Source organism: Tinamus guttatus, unplaced genomic scaffold, assembly GCF_059628265.1.
Source record: "Tinamus guttatus ecotype Peru unplaced genomic scaffold, ASM5962826v1 Tinamus_guttatus_pri_ptg000246l, whole genome shotgun sequence".
NCBI lineage: Eukaryota > Metazoa > Chordata > Aves > Tinamiformes > Tinamidae > Tinamus > Tinamus guttatus.
Genome location: NW_028288780.1, coordinates 2,889,684 through 2,909,222, shown reverse-complemented (window position 1 = coordinate 2,909,222; position 19,539 = coordinate 2,889,684). Strand labels below are relative to the sequence as shown.

The window sequence follows — 19,539 nt, the reverse complement described above, 5'->3', positions numbered from 1 at the left end:
TTGCATGATATTCTTGTACAGTGAGCAGAATGAAGGACTTAGAAAGAAAGGCATACCATGTCAGAAAAATTTCCTGAACTGCTTCTGTTTGGTCACAAGAAATTTGCATATATTTAAAATGTAGCTTTATTGCAGTTCTCAATAACAAAAGCTGTGCTTAGACTCAGCCAAGCTTTACAACTGACTTCCAATGGCTAGAGGAGGACAAATGGGAGATTAAGTCAGGGTCCTGCTGCTACACGGTGAGTCCTTAATGGGCTCGTGTCATTCTTACCTGCATGGCTATGCCCATGCATTTGGCCCAGGCTTTCTGTTGGCAAAAATGGATTGGTCTTATCTAAACCAGAAACTTTAAATTCCCCAGAAATGGCTTCTAGTGATGTTAGTCAATCAGCTGTGTTGTTTTAAAAACTCTTGCAGTAATTTTATTTTTGAAAGCTGAATTCAGGCAGTTCAGAGTATTGCCACGTTCATGACCTGGTATAATAAGCAATTGCCTTTATGCTCTGACCCAATAAAAATGGAGCAGGCTCAGCTGAAAGGAGATTGTTTCCATGTCACGAGGCAGCACAATGAAGGAAAGCAGCCGTATGCATCTCTCTAAGTCATACTGTGGCCTCCTTAGCCACAGCAATGCCTGTGAAATCAGTATGATCTTTTACATGTGAAAAAAATCAAGGAGGATTGAGGCAGTGAAAGGGGCAGAAAGAAATCTGATAAAAGATGATATCTCTAAGTTTATTTGCTGATAATAGAATAGAGGGGAGAGACTTTTCTATATAAGGCTATTGCATTTCATCACACTTCAAAATTCCCTAGCTTATTTACAGTCACTTTATTAAGATACAGTGCTAATGAGTATCCTAAATGGATTTCTTTTTCTTCCTTTGCTTTTGGCAATCCTCTGAAATGACATATCTGGGTAAAGCGAGCATTAAAATTGTTGTGATTTCTTGAAATGAAGCTTTGCAGGATGTTTCATGGAGATTGCCTGATTTTTAATTTCTTCCATCGAAATAGATGGACCCTGCACTGCTCCAAGAGAAAGATTTTTATAGTCAAAACTGCATGAAACTTGTTTCTCATCTGACTGAACATAATGATCCAAGACTGAAAAGACTAGTAGGGTTTTTGTTGTTGTTGGCTTTTTAATCCTCTTCAGATGAGTAAAGATTTTTCAGGAGGAATATACAAAATGAAAATGAACAACCCCTGAGCTACCTGAAGGTACAGCATCAGCTCTGTACTTCAGAGTAGGTACAAGAATGCTGCTCCCTTCTTGCTTCATTGAGCAGCAGCAGAAGGTGCATTTTAACCAGTGTGTTTGGTAAACCAACTCTTAAAATGAGACGTATCAGCACACTCTAAGGGATTTGCTATATGCTTCTGTTATTCAGATCTGAAGCTTTTTTTTTTTTTTTTCGAAGAGGGTTTGTTTTTAAACCTACTTTCCTTGCTTATGTCTTTTCCTCTTTATCGAGTGGACTTGCATAGCATGCCTAATAGGAGGAGAGGTATTACCCAAACAGTGAGGCACAGAGTGTTCTTTGGGCTGTTCTGTGTTTACAGCTACGATCAGTATAGTGTGTATTAATACTATCCCACAAGTTTGATGGAGAAAACAATTTCCTCGGAGTCAAAGGTCAGAACTAGGCAAATACATGAGGGAATTGAGAGCCCTGTGATGGTAACCATATGCTTCAGGCACTGAAAATGCTGCCTTATTTTTTTTAAGAATATAGTATCTTCCTTCATTCCTTCCTTCCCTGAGCTTTCTGTGTTCTTAATAGTTGGTATCTTGGAATTCAAACTTTCACAAGTTGCCCTGCTTTACATCCCTTGAAATTAATGGAGATATTTGAGTTTAAAATGATGTGAGTGATACTAGCTCTTGTCCTGTGAAGAATAACCTAGATCTGGACAGGGCAGCAACAATGGTCTGTCTTATGTTCACAGCGGAACTAAACTTACATTTTTTCAAGAGTCTCATTCTAGGTAACATCTGGGGAAAGTTGTTAAAATTATGTTCATTTGGTTGTGGTGGATCCTGTTAGCGCTAACCTTGTGTCGTGGATGATATTGCTGGTCAATGACTCCTTTCTCCTTCCTACTTTGTTTTGCCTGCCAAGCAATGGAAACCATGTAACAATTGGAAAAACGTCTGTTAATGTCTCACAACCTATTCAGGAGATGTCCCTGGAGAAACTACATGGCAGATCTTATACAGTGCACTGATGTGGTCTCAGATCTTTGTGTCTCTTTCTGAACCATCTTCTTGTATGCATGTGGAATTCACAATGAAGACCTAATGGTGGAAGAACTGAATAATGGCTTTGTTTTTCACTTGGTGAGTAAAGGACGTTTAGCAGAAGTCCCCTCCCTTGTCCATGCCCCGTCCTGCAAAACTTTTAAGTAAATATACAATACGTTTGTATTTTTAGGTGCAATAATTGTATTTGTTGAAGCTTATTCATACTGAAGTTACATGACAATATTAGTAGTTGGCAGCTTCTTTGGGGGAGAAAAGAGCACAAATAAATGTAATATAATTTGTATTAAAAGAATTTTCTGAAACAAACCCACAAATACCAGAACATTCCTACTTTACGATAAAGGTTTGGAATTCAGGCACAGAGAATCTTACTCTGCTAATAAAACAGTGGAGTATTCATTAATACTTTTAATTTTCCCATCTTCTGCACTCTGGAGTAGCCTCACAATCTGACCGTCTTTGATATTGCAGTTGTGTCCATATCATCGTTTCCCGTTATTGATGCAAGAGATAACTGTATCCCCTGATAATCTGTGATAAAAGAAAATCAAATATTGTGCCATAAACAAAAACAACAAACACTAATGAGCTACGAGCCATATGATGAGCTTTACTTTTAGATTATGTCTGTGTTAGTTTGCTACTTGCTGAGACAGTTTAACCTGAGCTACAGCTCACTCTTTTCCTTCTGTATAGTGTAGTTGAGGCTTGACCCAAGCCTGCTAAAAATCAATAGGAATATTTCTATTAATTCTGCTTATCTTAGGCTGCAGAACTGAGCTGTGAATTTTTGTGCTTCTCAGTCTAAAATCTGATGGATCATGCCGAGTTGCCCAATGGTGAGGCTTTAAAAGGTACTCTCACATAAAGTCTCCTTGGGTGCAGTTTGGCTACAACTTCCCTGAAAGCAGTTATGGATGTTTTTGGTACTGAGTCTCAAATACAGTTGTTTGTGCAAGTTTAACAATTAACAAAAGGAGAAGGGCGAGGAGAGGAAAGCTTGCTGTAAATAGGCCCGAATCCATCTCCATTCTTCCCAACCCGAATCCATCTCCGTTCTTCCCAACCCATGATACTACTATTGATGCCCATTTTCAAAAGAATCTTCTTAATTACGAGAGCTGATTTCATTGCCAAAAATGTATTTGTAGATAGTGTGCCAACAAACCACTGTGAGACTGGCTCCTCATGTCTCTGTACACAGCAAAGTGATATTGGTGTTTGGAAAATGCACTAGCGAGTTTCTGGGCTGGCAGCATCTGGCAGCATTTGGTTTGCTCTGCGGGCCAGGTACATAGAGCTCCTGTGCTGGGCATCTGGTGGAACCTGTTCTAACTGTACTGCGAAAGAGGAGACTTTTCTAGTGTTTGTCCTTTATATTAGGCTGATATGGCAGATTTGCTTTTCTAGCTTTATTAAGCTTACATTTATCATATTTTTAACCTATGAACCTTATTGGGGATGTAAATAGGGCAACTTCATACATCTTGACAACTTTGCTGGAGTTAATGTGGAAGAAAGAGCAACCTTCTTTTGCTCTGTATAAAATGTTTAGTGCAAAACATTCCAGATAAAGTGTTTAGTATAAGGGATTTTTGCCCATGCCTAGACTTGCTAAGAATGGCAGTACTAATAACTTATTTCTTGGTTTTAAGATTGCTTTTATATAACCAAATTTATAACATGGGATTCTTTAGATGCCTTTGACATTAGCAACTGCACAGCTGAAAGCACAAGTGTTCCAAGTAAGATACCTGTTGCCAGTCCATGGAATACCCCTAACTGATAAGCTAGCACAGCTCTGCAGGCAAGGGCCCTCACTCTGTTGTGTCCCCTAGAAATAGTGCTTTCAGAAGCAGAGAAGGATAGCTGCTCAGAGTTACTTAGACGCTGACATCTTTCCCTGAAGGATCAGAAAAGGATGAGGGCCACAGTGCAGTACTTTTTGGAATGACCTTGGTAAAAAATGGCACCAAGTTTTTTGGCACACATTGAAGGGAAGATGGGCACCTGCAGCTTACACCAGTTAATGCCTAAGAGCTGTGGAGATACCCATGAAGCATTGGAGGGGCTTTTGTTCTTTCTGAATATCAGACTCTTTCTCTGCTGGTTTTACATATCATGTAAAGTAAACCACTCTGCTAATAGAATTCAGAGAAAGCTTTACTCTCTGCCTATTGTAATATTTGTAAGTAAAATTGTATTAATAGATCTGCATTTTTTTTTATGGCAAAGTTTGTATCTGCATACATGAGTGTGTGTGAAATTTACTCTCTGCTGTGATGACACTTGCTAATTCAGTGGTGGATGGGAAACTATTGCCCAAAGTGGGAAATGAGATTTTAACCATCAAAAACATAGGGACTAAGATGCTTGGTGAAAAGATTGGCAGTATTCAAAAAAATTGCTTGGATAGTCAGACCAACACATCTTCACATTTGAACTATGTCTGAGTTTGGACTTGAGTCCTTGGAGGTGAAAAGCTCATCCATTAAGTCACAACACTGCCTGCTTTTCCCTTTGCCCACAGGCTGCTCTGTGAAGAGCTGCTGCAGCATGAAAGGCCAAAGGGAAGGGCCTCAATTTTGCCCTAGTCCTTTCACACCTTTGTGTTACTGGCACGTACACAAGCATATGGTAAACTGCGGGCTCTTCACAGTGCAGAACAAGCTGTGCAGCTGACTTTAACTCAAACATGAGCCCTCTCAGTCCTAAATTATTTTCATCCAATCAATCATCCTTATAAAGGGCTTTAAAGAGGCAGCAAAATGGAAAGAATGGTTGCCAAGCAGAGGATGCAAGACACAAATAAAGCTGCAAAGATGAAATGAAGTATGAATGAATAATGATTTATTCCAAATGCCACTGGGATTACTATGTGAATGAATTGGAAAGATACTCAGGTGCAGTAAGTTTTGTCAACTTTCCCCTGAATGATTTTCATAGCCTCAGTAGCGGTGAAGGGAAAGTAAAGCTGCCTTAAGTACATAAGGAGGATACACAAGAGTTTTGAAATGCTCCAGAACCAATTCTCTCTAATTAATATATGATTTTCAAACCTTTTGTAAGTAGACAAGCACTAACAGCTGTTGTTCTTTTAATAGCTACCAGGTAATCTCTAGTACATGTTGGAGTTGAAGGATATAGAGAACAACATGCTGTGGATTCATTAGGCTTTTCTAGCCATGGAAGTATTCTTTTTATGTCTTCTAAAAGTGGAAGGGAATGCAGAAGAACACAGAGTACTGTCTTCAAGAGTACTAATTGGAAATGAAATTGAGAGGAGAAAAGGGGTTAGATCTAGTGACACATATCACACCCTAAGGCATCTTACTAACTCAGCATGTCTGAGCTTTGGCCTGTTTCCGTGAACAAAAGGTTCAGCCTATTCTATCCCTGTGAAATGGGCAGTAATAAAGCATCTATTTGCTAGCATTTGATTGCATTTTACACTGTTGTGGATGACCTTCATAACAAAGGATGAGGGAAAACTGCAGCTTCATGTTTTCAAATAATTTAAAAAACTAGACCATAAGTCATAACAAAATTCCTCAGACTTGATGAGTATCTTTGAACGCAGTTCCTGTTGGAAGATGATATGTTTTTCCCCTCCTTATTGCTAACTGAATACATAATCAGTTTAATATTATCTTCTGTCTGAAGACAATATCTGGTTGCGATAGGTAAAGGCCAGAGTTGTATTAGCTCTTTATTTTCTCTAATGCCTGTGATTTTATGTACATGGAAACATCCTGGATTTTGAATAATTTGGGTTTTTGGGCATTTTATTACCTGCCTGAAGTGCTTTACTCATGATTCCAAATTCGGTTGTTGTGGAAGTCATCATCTGTTCGATTTTTGGATTTAATAGCCCTGTTTAGAAACTTATCTCAAAAGTTCGCTTCAAGTAAGTGCACCAAACTTCTGCTCAAGTGCACTGCCTTTCAACCATACTGTATAAGGAAATGAGGGAAAAGATGTTAATGAGAGAAGGGAACGCTGACTAGGTGATGAAGTTTTCGTTTGCTAGAGGAACTTTACAATAATGAGGAAAACATTTGCAGGAAGATATTTTTTTTCTCCACAAGTCTTTCAGCTTTATATCTGTAGTAACTATGAAATTAAGATACATTTTATTGAAAATGGTCAGTCTTGAATCTCACATTTCTCCTTCTTCTTAGGTTAATCCTAAGATGCTTGTAGGTAACATCTATACATTGGTGGCATATACCTGAGCAGAGGAAAATCCAACTGAAAGAAATTATTTTGAGCTGCATAAAGAAGAAATAATAAAATTGTGATGTGACTCAGATCAAGAAATGAACCACTGGAAAAAGCTCTCATGCTGAACAGTTGACTCCTCTTGGTTTCATCTTTGCATGCCCCATGTTGTGTCTCTTTTGGAGGATATGAGAACATTGAAAGGTTTTCTGGATTCAGCTGATCCGTGGTTATTCCAGAGCATAAACTGATACTCTGGTTTTCACCATCCACTTAGCTATTGGAGTGGCTTTTCTGCCTGTGACTCTTGATCTTAGGGTACAGGAAACCAGAGCTGCGTTCAGAAGGTGCCTCTACTCCTTGGACATTGCTGTATGTTATTATAATGCTGGGTATCTGGGCTGCAGATGGTGTCTGATGAGAATCTCCTTTTAGTCCAGTACCATTCAGGCTTTCGCTTGTCTGAAGCAAGAAAGGATTTAAGAGAAATAGAAAACACAGAACAAGGAGATCAGGTTGCACCATCTATGAAAAAGTAACATATGTTTAGATGAACATTTTGCCCATCCTAACTACTGACAATCCTAGCTGCTCATTCAAAGCCAGGCTTTTCCTCCAACGGATGGAAGAAGAGGTAGATCTGAACACTTTCGGGATGTTTCATAAGTGAAAACTTTCCCTTTTGAGAAAATTTATTGTTAAAGAGGTTAATATATTAAAGCATAGGATTTTGCTTTTGCTACTTCAGAATCTGTTCTACTATGGTAAAACACCAGGTTAATGACAGCACATCCACCATGAACAAAAGTGCTGAGAATGTGCTGAAAGAGCCTAATGAATTCAGTGAAAAAGTTCTGACATAATGAAATAGAGGTGAGATGACACCTTTTTAGGTTCATTGTAGCATGGAAATTTTGAAAGAAGAGCAAAGTGGAGAAAAGAGTAAAAACATGAACCAAAGGGAAGGTTAATTAGCTTATTTTGATAGTAGCAATGCTAGCTGTGACTTGCACAGGACTGAAAAAAAAATAGAGTATTAGGATGATGCTAGCAATAGCTTATAATAGCATTACTAGCTTTTACTAGCTCTACTAACAGTGCAGTAGTAGTTTAACATGTTTGTATTACATTGTCATTAATACTGTAAGATTAAACTTTCTAGCTCCCATTTTGCTTTCATTCAACAACTCTTTCCTCTTATTCCCTCATCTTTCAAAACTTTGGAGCGAGTTAACTCACTTTGGGAAGATGTCAGAAAAAAATCAAGAAAGAGGCACTGGGACAACACCCTACTGAATAAGTGCTTGGGCATGTTTCAAAAACTTACCTGTGTGTCCTGCAAGTTGCATGTTTTAGTTGGTTGCACTACCCAAACAGAGAATGAGAAACAGCGAACAGTATCAGTTTACAGAGTAATACTTTCCATAGGATGATGGCCCTTCCTCTGAAACAACCACAGGCCTTTGGAAAGTATTCCTGAATGGCTTATCTTCCTCTGTATATTATTTATTTAGAGTATGGCACACAGTTAAGACTTCCATGCTCAACTAATGAAGTCACAGATCTCATCGGGGAACCTGCTGAATCCATGAAAATATTCAAGTTGGACTTTTAAGCCGGAGAACTGTGTAGCACGTATGTTTTCCAAAGTCTGATAGTTTCAGCAATGCATTCTACTACTTGTCGCATTTTTTTATATTCCATTGGGAGTATCATTTTTGCACAACAAATGAGTTAATTTAAGGTCCAGTACTGGGAGAAAATATAATTAGATTTTATTTACTCTTAAGACCCATGACAAATAGTAAAATAACAATTCTTACAGCAGATGTAGCAGTGTACTCTGTGACATTCAGGTCCGCCATGGATATGTCAACAGAATCTACAAATGTCTGAAAAAAAAATGACATACAGATATGTCACAACATCCTGCAAATTTGAAATACGAAGGGTAGGGAAGATAAAAGGGGCCAGCAGAGGCCTGAAATATAGCCATATACTGAAGGCACCTTTATTTTCTACCACTATATTTGTCCATTTAGGAAAAAATGGGACACAACAAAAAGATGGATCAAGTAATTTGTGTCACTGAATACAAACTTAAATAGAAGACATACCACCCAGATGCCAGGTTCAGTACAAGAACTCTTCTGCCTGTCGAAAACCAATAAAGACAACTGGACAATAAACCAACTGAGGGCAGCCTCAAAGTATTAATTCATAGTTTTTCCCCCATCTTCTAGGCAGAAACATTCATGTTAAAATGCACAGATCTGTTAACCAACCAGCAGTCTGAGAATTTAGATACTACACAATCTTATTACCTTCTCAAAAATCCCATATTTGTGGATTTTAGGTTTAGGATGAGCTCGTATGTCACTAGTTTCCTTTGTATCATTTCCCTTTTCATAGGTAACCCATCTGCTAGCAGGTCTGGAGATCATAGTGGTGATACCAGTTTCTGTATCAGTACAACCCTAAAATGAATACAACAAAAACATAGTTTGGTGACCACTCTTAACACAGAATACACAGCAGCATGTGTACTGCCTTTTTCCATTGTGAATGTGCCTGTAGAAAACTTAAAGCTTAGTTAATCTAAATACAGTGCAGAAACAAAAGAAATTATCGGAGAGTACTGAAGCAGATAACTTTGCTTGTCTGAGTGTTTTAAATTTGAGCCCTGTGTTTCAGCAGATCTGTTAGTACTTGCTAAGATCATCAGAGAATTCTATGGTAAACTCAAATAGTTAAGGAACATGCCTGCTGTCGTCACTCTGAGCAAGATCCAGGCTTACTTGTGCCTTACAAAATATTCCAGGATAAAGTCTGCTAATGGCTTGCTTTTTTGTTTTTGTTCAATTGTAAGAAAATTTGCTGTCAATTTCACTATTTTTCCTTGAGTATTAAGAGTTGTTTTCCTGGGCAAAGATAAGTGTTCCTCTCCCCTGCACTGATAGAAAGAAGTGACAGCATTACTGAAGAAATCTATTTTTAAAGAATTTTAATGTGTCAGCTGATAAATTATCTTAATGCAATTTTTTGTACTTCTAAGGACACAAAGTTATTTTGTGCCACAGTAAACAATTTCCAGACAGTTCTTTGTAATGAATCAGGTTTTGCAGTATTAAAATGTTTCTGGTTTAGTTGGCCGATTTTAAAGCATTCGGGCTGAATGGTGGCTATTATCCAGAAGAATTTCATTTTGATTGTACTCAAAGGCCAAAACATATAAAATATAAAGAAACAGAAACATTATTGTTGAAAACAACAGAATTCAGAGCTTGACTGCATCAGATACAATAATTAGCTTGTCTATGAAAAAAATCACAGAGAAATAATGACCTTTTCATCTATTTGGAAATGGTATTCAAAACAATTGCATAGAGGGCACTAATGTGCTTCTAGCAAGTGAGAGCGAGCCTGAGACTCCAAACACCTGACCTCTTTCCAGCTGCTATGCAGAATGCTTGGCTTCAGTTAGAGTGGCAGCAACGAGCTGTTGTTTTCTCCCCAAATGATTTTGTAGTGGATTTCTTGATTTATCTGAATATGATGATTAATATTTTTTTTCATGTACAGCCCACATCACCTCCAGAAGGCATTAGCTGTTTCCTTACAATCTGCTTCTAACTAAAGAACTATTTTGTTCACAGTTTCTTCTTCTTCTCTAGTCCAGACTTAAACCTGTGGTCAGACAAGCAACACCCTAGAAATACAGTCAGGTTTTGAAGGATACTCTGGCTTCCTCAGTTTCCTAAATTTCTGCTGTTCTTTCTTTCCATTCTTCCTTCAAAACCATAAAACACCAAGAAGAGAAGGACATACATTCTGCTTTTATACCTCAGCCTTCTTATATATCGCTTGTTCCCTCTGGAGCTCTTGTAATGAGCAGTATAATCATAATGCATTTTATCAAAATCAGCTACCACTTTGAAGGACTCCATGTGAAAATCAGTTACTCTGTAGTTAAAAATGCATGTATGGAAAGTGTCTTCCTTACAGATTCGCTGTCTGAAATGGAAGATAGTCGCCTTTTTCCTTTCTGAGGCCGGCTCGTCTCTGAAGTCTGGCTGGTGATGGTGGATCGTCTGGAGGATGGATACCTGCTGAAGGACTGGCTGCCTTCAGGAGAAACTCTCAGCAGGGATCCAAGGCAGGGAACGTGTGTTGCAATGGCTGTTCTAATGCAGGAGAAGTAGAACCAGTCAGGTTTTCTTCATTAGCGTAAAAATCGAGTCACCATAAGCAACGTGTTAACTGAGAAAGGGGGAAGAATGCTGAACACACTGAAAAGTTACTGGTGCAATAAAGAGTTTTCCAGATAGAGAGCATCTCACGTGCAATTACCTTGAAAGATCACCTATTCAGAGTGTTCTGTGGAATTTAAATTTATTGCTTTGCAGAGATAAGGACATCAAAATATAACTCTTCTAATATAAGGAGGCTATTAAAATGATTTTTATCTGCTTTCAGCTTAGTAAGTGCAAATATAAAATTCTGTCCCCTCAAATGAAATCTCGCGGAAGTACCACATAATGAATTATTTTAATCTTCCCCTAAGCAGCTGTCCTAGCTTGCTCTTGCACATCAGTCTGTTTGGTATCTTTACAGTTGTACAAAATATACAGTAATGTTACAGTATTCATTTCATCATATGCAGTGCAAGGAAACTCTTTTTCTCTCCCTTCCAGCCTTCTCCACTTACATTTGCCTGTTTTCTGCCCAGTTCCCCAGTGCGTCTTTGTAACGGATGAGGCAACACTCTGTGTGGCTTTGCTTTGAGATCCCACATCCTGCATCTGCCCTTGTTGTAACAACTCAGAAGAAATACTAAATGAAATATGGAAACTTGAAGAAAAGTGGTGAAAACACAGAGTAGGGAAGAATTGGATTCTTTTCCTGAACTGCATCTCGCACAGGCCTCATTCGTTTAACAAACTGCTATTTGGAACACTAACAAATGTCATCTCCCATGGAGAAATTAAAAAAAGAACATGGTGCTTTGCTTTGAGATGGAGAAGGTGTCTATCTTTTATCAAGTGATCAGTAAGGACAGATGAGCATTTTCTAGCTCCCATCTGCACAATAGTTTGTTCCAAGTACAAACTTTACTGACATTTATATGACACTGAGAAGTTTTCTTGGGGAGGGAGAGACTGTCTTCCCAGTGAAGCAGAGTTCAGATAGTGTCTGTTGATCTCCACTGTATTAAACTTAGCTAAGAGCTAATAAGAGTAAACTTACCTGTATTTGGGGTGACCGATGGCATAAATGATGGGGTTGTGGATGGCAGAAGCTTTGGCAATCACAGCTGGTATGGAGTTCATGTAGGGTGTGAGGATGTGGGAATACCTAGATTAATGCAAATACATTATATTTAAACTTCTGGTAGTGAATTCTGGGTAGTCTGTGCACAGTTAAATACCAAAGTTTTATTGCTGTTCCAAAGAAAGTAAAAGAGGAGATTCTGAACCAAAACAGCAAGTGGGCAAATTTTACATTACTTGACCCGCAAAAATCAGACCCAGCCTAATTGCATTTCTGAGAAAAATGATCTTCTTCGTGCTTCTCTCAGGCTCTGATGTGCTTCTCTACTAGGACTCAAGATGCTGATAACGCCCTTGTTGTTTACCCTAGCTGTAAAAAAAGATGGGCCAGTTAGCCTGCAGTAAAGGAACACACATTTAGCAGAGTATCTCTTCCAAACTCAGCAGATGAACCTGCTGAATCAGGGTAACTTGATTCAGGTTCCATCCATTTCCTCAAAATAGAATTTAAAGCATATGCAGAATGCAGCATTATCAGGAAAGAGAAAACTGTAATATGAATAAATCCGTTTCCTTATTCAGACTTTATTTTTTTCTCTGGCCTGAACCAGAACTAAAATTAAGTGTCCTTGGGTTTCAGATGCTAGGCTCCTGTGTTACTGCGACACACATATATAGAGATGGATACATTGCTTATTGCAATACTAAATAAAGTTCAGGCTGTTCAAATACCCTTGCATAGAGAATTTGCCTTCAGAACTTATCAACACAGTTTCTTATGCTGCCAGTATAATCTTCCTGATATTTCTTTTTCTTTTTTTGTTTGTTTGACAAGTCTAGCTAAGGAAAAGATCATAGTCAGTGGGTGCCTCATTTGTTAAATGTCTCTCCTGAATATGTGTATGGTTTGAATGCACTTCAGGTTGACAGGTCACAGTTGCCTTTTATCCATGATACCATCCCTGTCAGACTTTGTGCTTTCACTGAATATTTCTTTCTTGATACATTTATAATTACCCAGCAAAAGCTACCAGAGCAACAACAGAGTATGGTGACCAGGAAATGACGTAAAGCAAGATGACAACCAGGGCAATTTTGGCCATCCTCCACTCAGTTTTCATCCTCTGATACTGTTTTTGGAACTCCCTATTTCCATGTTTGCATCCAAATGTCTGAACAGACCTAGGAGAAATAAACATATTACAGTCAAAAGACAGATAGAGTTGATTAAATAACTTCATAAAACAGGGAAACAATTATACTTGCATTAGTTTATGCTAAAAGTCATATTTTTTAAATTTATGTTAGCTGTATGTGACCAATTCCTTGCAATTAAAATGTGCCTTTGTTGCACTCATTAATGGCAACATTCCCACTTGCCTCAGTGGACAAAATAGTCCTGTACCAAAAGTTTTCCAGATAAATCAGGTATTCAAGCTCACCACATGATAAAAAAGTAAATATCGTTGCAGAAGCCTTTGCTTTTCTGGGTCAGATTTTGGGTTCATTACTCTCACTGTGTAATTTCTTGATATGTGACGAGATATGATGAAGTCCGTGACATAGATCACAGATGCTGTGGCAGTCACTGGCCTTGGTTTTTACACTAGTAGTTTTTGTTTCAGAGCCTGCGATTAAATTTTTTGCCTTCATAAGCTCTTTGCCAAACATGGAATTGGCAGTTCAATCCCATCCATTTTCCTGTGGAATAGTTGTTGATACGCTGTGTTTCTTTGCTATTTTTTTGAGAGTTGGGTTAGTTTACATAATCCTTCCTCATCCTCTAGATTCCCCGGCTACTACTTGTACCATTTTGAATCACTAGTGAATACACTGAGTGGCTGTGGCTTAAATTCAGAACTCTGAATAATCCTTTAAAGGATCATACTGCTTGATATATTGATTACTGAGAGAATTTCTGTTTTTTTTTTTTTTTTTTTAAATAAGCAGTTGCTTGAACTAAGGAATGAAAACCCAGGCTGTTGGCTACTTACTTGTTGGCCTTCTTGATAGCCTCAAAGATAAATATATAGCTGTATATGATAGCAATCAAAGGAATGAAAAAGACAAAGCAGAAAAGCAGCATTGTATAGGCACGGACTGATGGGGTGAAGGTTATGTAATCCCAGGAACAGGAGGTCAGCAGGCCCTCGGGAACATACGCACCTAGGCAGACAGACAGGAGAAGGGTTAGACCATGAGTGCTGCTTGTTAATGATTCTGAGGGCAGAACTTAAAGATATTCAGAATAATGAAGGCCTTAGTTCTATTCTCTTTGAGGAGAGAGTTTAAAAGGATATCCAACTCTTCTTTTAAACCACCTCTTTTTATTTTCTCTTATTCTCTTACCCTGTTACATTTAACTGAATCATCCTGTTTCAGTTCTGAAAAATGATACAAAGCTCAACGTAGACAAAAGGCACCTCCAGAGCTCCACTGTGTCTTCGATGAGACCCGTGTTGTTTTCACGTATTTCCATTTCCTCTCAAATTGCTGTCTTCCCCAGGAGTGAAATGAAACTGATTGCAGTAGCTACCTATTTTTAAGTTCTGCAGATAAGGGAAATTTATTGTGCAAAGAAGAGAGTTTTATTGTGTAGATCAAATTAATTTTGTCGTGAAATAAAGTACTTGTAAAAGAAATATCACACATACATAAGATTCTACCTGAAATATAATTTCATTAGAGAAACTGTGTGAAACTTAAGTAAGGAAATTGTCAACAGCAATGTGTTTTACCTTTGTGTATTTTAATTTTCACTCTTTACAATGATATTTTCTGTTATTTTCTGTATGTTCTGATATTTCCTGTAACTCTTAAAATACTGTACCAGATGTTCCCATATATATTTAATTATGTGAGTACTGCAGATACTATTAGAGTCTAATTATAAGATAAACTTAATACCCTTCAAGTAATTATTCTGCATTTTCATGTTAAGATCTGAGCATCCAAAACTATATGCCACAATTCTCTTCTTAAATCTCCTAATTAAACCGAAAGCTGCTTCTCCAGGTACCACAAATTGCCTGCTAAGCGTGTTTTAGGGGAGCCAGAACTACAATAACAAAACAGTAACAGAAAAATCTACTGAAATTCCACTCAGCAGCTGAGTTTGTTGCAACATCCTTTGGGAAAGTGCAAAATTGTCCCACCTCGGTTGAGCTCACACTCATTCTATTTTGAAATTAGAGAACACGATGGGCAGATCTAACTGACTTAGTTTCTGAAAACTGGTGACAAAGAAAACAAATTAATGGTACTGAGGCAGATTGAAATGGAGAAAGAATAACAGAAACTCTGTGTTTTAAGCAGTGAGGATCAAGATGCTCTATATGTGCTCCAGTTTCCATGCATAAAATTTATGTTTACAAAAGCAAATTAGTTACCTAGTTATTACTAAATGCCATCCTTAAAGGAAGCCTTAGTGAAGACACCAGTAGCTGTCTGGATGATGTGACCAACTCCTAGTGCAATTTGCCCTTCTAGAATACAGTCAAGACACACTGAAGATGTACTTGCACAAAACACTCAGACTGTATTCCTCTTTTATATGAATAAAGAGATTCAGATTGCCATCACTCTCTTACACAGCACCTTTAGGGAGGAGAAAGTCATCAGAAAAAATACAAATTTATTAACTTCACCTTTATATTGTTCAATTTGAATCAATAAAAGTAGGTATGGGATAATATATAAGCCCATTTGTTATAAACTTTGGCCTTGATTTTTATCTGCTGTTCTTATGATAATAAATAATGAGTTCAGGGAAAAGTACCAGCATCATGTAATTTGCCAGGATATACACACTGTTTTTCTTTTCCTGTGATTCCAGATCCTTGGTTTTGATACATATCTAGCCATCTTCCCCGAATTCATTTCTTCAAGCCTAACATGCAAGCCGGTAATTCACCCGTCTCCTACATCTGTAACAGACCAGTCTTTAATTTGTCATTTCCCTGTACAAGGAGGCAAATAAACTTTTATGCTGTTTCACTTACTCCATCCAAAGAAGGGTGGGAGGCTCCAAGCCAAGGAGTACAGCCAGACTCCTACCAGGATTAGTAGTGCCTTCTTCTTAGACATCACTCCGATAGAGGCCAGGGGTTTTGTGATGACAAAATATCTGTCCAGGGCAATCACCGTCAAAGTGATCATTGATGTAATGCCAAAAAGAGCTCCGCAGAAGGCATACAGTTCACAGCCTTTCAATGAAGATGACAGATGTAGCAGTGAAATTAATAAACCCATGCTAATTAAGAAACCATTTCTGAGAGAATTCAAGTCTGGGCTCCCTATTGACTAGTGTTTTGTGGAATTCTTGAAGTGTTGGAGATATAGTTTTCCAGCAGTTGTAACTCTATTTCAAAGCTACTGCTTATCTTGCTAACTACACAATCAGTAGAGATAAACTTTAAAGATTTTACTTGCTCATATTTCTGGAGACTGTAATGCTTTAGATATTTTCACTCACTGCCTTCTAATGTTTTTGGCAGGAACATTTAATCAGTCCCATTGCCTGTGGTCGCATGGTTTAACTACAGTTCTACAACAGTTCCCCTAGAAAAATCTATTTTGCTTAACTATGTCTATTTTGATACCGTGAAGTTATTTGTATCTAAATGTCACCATAACTGGAGTAAATATTCAGACTACAATACATTCATTCATTTACAATTTACATTGTATGTGGTTTGGGGCAGGGAACAGGGTTTACTTCTAGTTGCTGATGAAGCTTTTGGTCAGATATTCTAGTCACTGTTGTTTTATAGCAGTGGCCAGATATATTCTATAAATCATTCTATAAATCTTGTCCCTGACAAGAAGATTTGCTGAATGCAGAGAAAATGTTCAGTTAATATTTTGTTTTGAAAACTCACTTTTGCAAGGCTTTCTGGTGAAATTCCCCGAGCAAGTTACCTAGGACAGCTATTAAAATCCTTTGCTATAAAATTCTGCCAGCAACTAAATTGTGAGATTTCTGGAAAAGAATGCCGGCAATAAGGGGCTAGCCACATTGCCAGTGTCTCCTTTTTATCTCATAAATATAATTTTCCTCTCCTTGGTGGGAATGTATTTGTTGTTCCCACACAAAAATAGTTCAAAGAAAGCTATCAAGGCTGCAAAAATGAAGTACCTGAGGACTAGGGAATATGGATTAACTACTGTTAGCATAAGAATATATTCAGCAGTTTCTTAGAAATGGTGTATACAGACCTTTCTCACCAAAAATCCAGCGTTTGTGGAGGCAATTGGTAAAAAAAATTGGAGACTGTGTTATGGACATCAGAAAGTCACTGATAGCCAGATTCACGATAAATATGTTGGCTGGTGTTTGAAGGCTCCTACTCCTAGGAAGGAAGGATGAGAATGAATGTTGCTGAACTTAATTATGTTGTTACTGTTTTCCGCAAGCCCTGGCAGCCCCGCAGATATCAAGGCAGGCTGCATAACCAGCATAACCATTTCCCTGCAGAGGTAGCACAAGCAAGGCTCAGTTTTATACACTTATATTCCTGTGTGTTTTAGAGGGTTGTTTTGATAACCAGCTCAGTGAGGGGGATAGACCACATTGTTCCTAAAATATCCTGACCCAGTGCACTGCATGTCCATGACTAACAGGAAATTAAAGTTGATGTACTCGATGGATTTGCTGGATCTGGGTCATGCTGAGCTGAGGGGGAGGGAAGGGGACTTTTCCACTGCTGACAAGATCAGCAGTAACTTCCAAATAGCGGGATTAAACAAACTCACTGTGTAACACATCAAGCATTTTGTTTTATATTAATTCTTCCCCACAGCACTCATTTTGCTGGACTCTGAAAAGAGCAATAGTGTATCCTGCCTGCCTGTATTATTCACAGTGGTGCAGTACACATGTGCTTAAAAGGGCATACATAACATAGAAGCTCACCTAAGAGCTCCTCACTCTGGGGCTCAGTGTAGTTTTTTAGTGCCTTTCTCAAATTTTCATCCTGACATGCAATTGGAAAATCTTCAAATAAATGGTGGGTTCTTTGCACTGAAGCATAATCAGTCACTAGATCTGTCATCCTTTAGTGTCAATTTAGGCGCAAGGAGGTAGAAGTAATAGATGCCTAAGGGGGTGGATATATTTGTTAGTTAGTCTACAGAGCGACTGAACATAATTCTGTTTTAGGAGCTGACTGTCTCTGAGAGTTTTGCCAATATTAAAGGCACTTTTGGTGCACCATTGGCTTTGCAATGGGTATCTCTTCTTGTCCTCATAACATCCTCAAACCAAACCAGACCATTTCTCCTCTGCCCTCCACTAAACTGCTGCTGTTGAGACTGGATTCCCAGCTTGGGAACAGCTGGAGAACTGAATTAACTCATGGACTTTGTCCCTCTCATGCGCGGGTGGCCCGTGTGCCCTCACCCCTTCTGCCCTGAGAGCTGACTCGCTCCCACCCCACCGTTGCTACGTGCTCAGGGGGTGCATGCTGTTTTCTGATACAACCCTAGCAGAAAATGGGAGATCGCCTGGAAAAACTTGCCACTATCTCACCCTTCAAAATCTACTGTTTAATTCACCAGATAAAATACAGTCTCTGGACCGAGATTAGTTTGGTCCACTTTGCAGTAATTTAAGCTGAAACTGTAAAAAATATCGTAGAACTGTGATTATTTGGATTTATTACTATAGAGACTGAAGACCAATCAAAAAGCAGGTCCTCTCTGGCCTAGACATCCTGTCAGTGATTTCTGCCCCTGTGCAACAGAACAAAAACTAAATGAGTGAATAGGAACGGTACAAATATCACCTTGTGGTCAGACAGCAGATTTCTTTTGGACAGAATAGTTTGGATGTGGCTTTAGTTAACAGCTAAGCAAAGAGCTAGTAAATGTGATGGAAGTTACAAGGACAGAGAGGGACAGAGCAAAGAAGTGATAGGATGAAGGAAATGTGAGATGGAAAATAATGTAGAAGATTCATGTAGAAGAGGCAGGAGCAAAACACATGAGTACTGAAACAGTGTCCAAAGGAAGAGCTACCTGCAGAAAGTGTAGATGACCAAGAAATTGCCCAGAGTCCCAGTGATTCCCACGGCAAGAATGACGCCTCCAATTGTGTAATGGGCATGGTCTGGGACATCCACTGTCGGAAAGGCCTGGGGCACGTCCTGTGCGGTCATCTTCTACAGAGTGAGGAAGAATTCACAGCGATGCGTCAGACGTGGCCAAGAAAGCTGGCACATACTTCTTCTCTGGAAGAGGAAGGGACAAGAACGGCAAAAAACAGCAAACAAAAAAGGTCAGAATAAGCAAATTGCTTTCAAATTACATTTATTGTTCATCATCTTCTGAGAATAAATATGCCATCAGCAGTGCAAAGGCCAGGGTATTTTAGATGTTTACCGTTGCTTAGCCATTCAGTGAAGAAAAGCAATCTATTTTCAGTGAAGAGAAACAGAATATGGAAGAGCAAGAGACAGAGGGATCCTTTCTGTTGCATCTGACCTCAAGTAATTCAGTCTTTGACAGCAAGTAAATTTTCTGCAATTTTCATTTCATGAAAATTTCTATACTTGTGATTTCTGTAGTCTTCTCACGTCACTAGTACACTGCTCACATGAAATAGAAATGATTTTCTATGGATAGACATGTATTTAATTTGTTAGTAGTATGGCTGTTTTGTTTCTTGCACTGAATAACTGAATTGTTAGCTACCCTCAAGACTTAGCTACCACAAGGCTGGCAACATTAAGCATGTGTTAAAAACTGAATTAAAGATTAGAAAAACTAAAACACAGA

The 19,539-nt window shown here is 38.5% G+C and overlaps 1 protein-coding gene across 1 annotated transcript; it reads right to left on the bottom strand.

Annotated features, from left to right (window-relative positions):
* Positions 1–6,660: 6,660 nt before the first annotated feature.
* On the bottom strand, positions 6,661–18,920 carry OPN4 (opsin 4). The gene is made up of 10 exons (XM_010212296.2): positions 18,781–18,920; positions 16,981–17,114; positions 15,765–15,968; positions 13,758–13,929; positions 12,781–12,945; positions 11,741–11,848; positions 10,497–10,677; positions 8,818–8,970; positions 8,317–8,385; positions 6,661–6,955 (listed from the first exon to the last, which is right to left on the bottom strand). Exons 1-10 carry the CDS (start codon positions 18,918–18,920, stop codon positions 6,767–6,769), a joined length of 1,515 nt encoding a protein of 504 aa, XP_010210598.2. The 3' UTR covers positions 6,661–6,766.
* Positions 18,921–19,539: the final 619 nt, after the last annotated feature.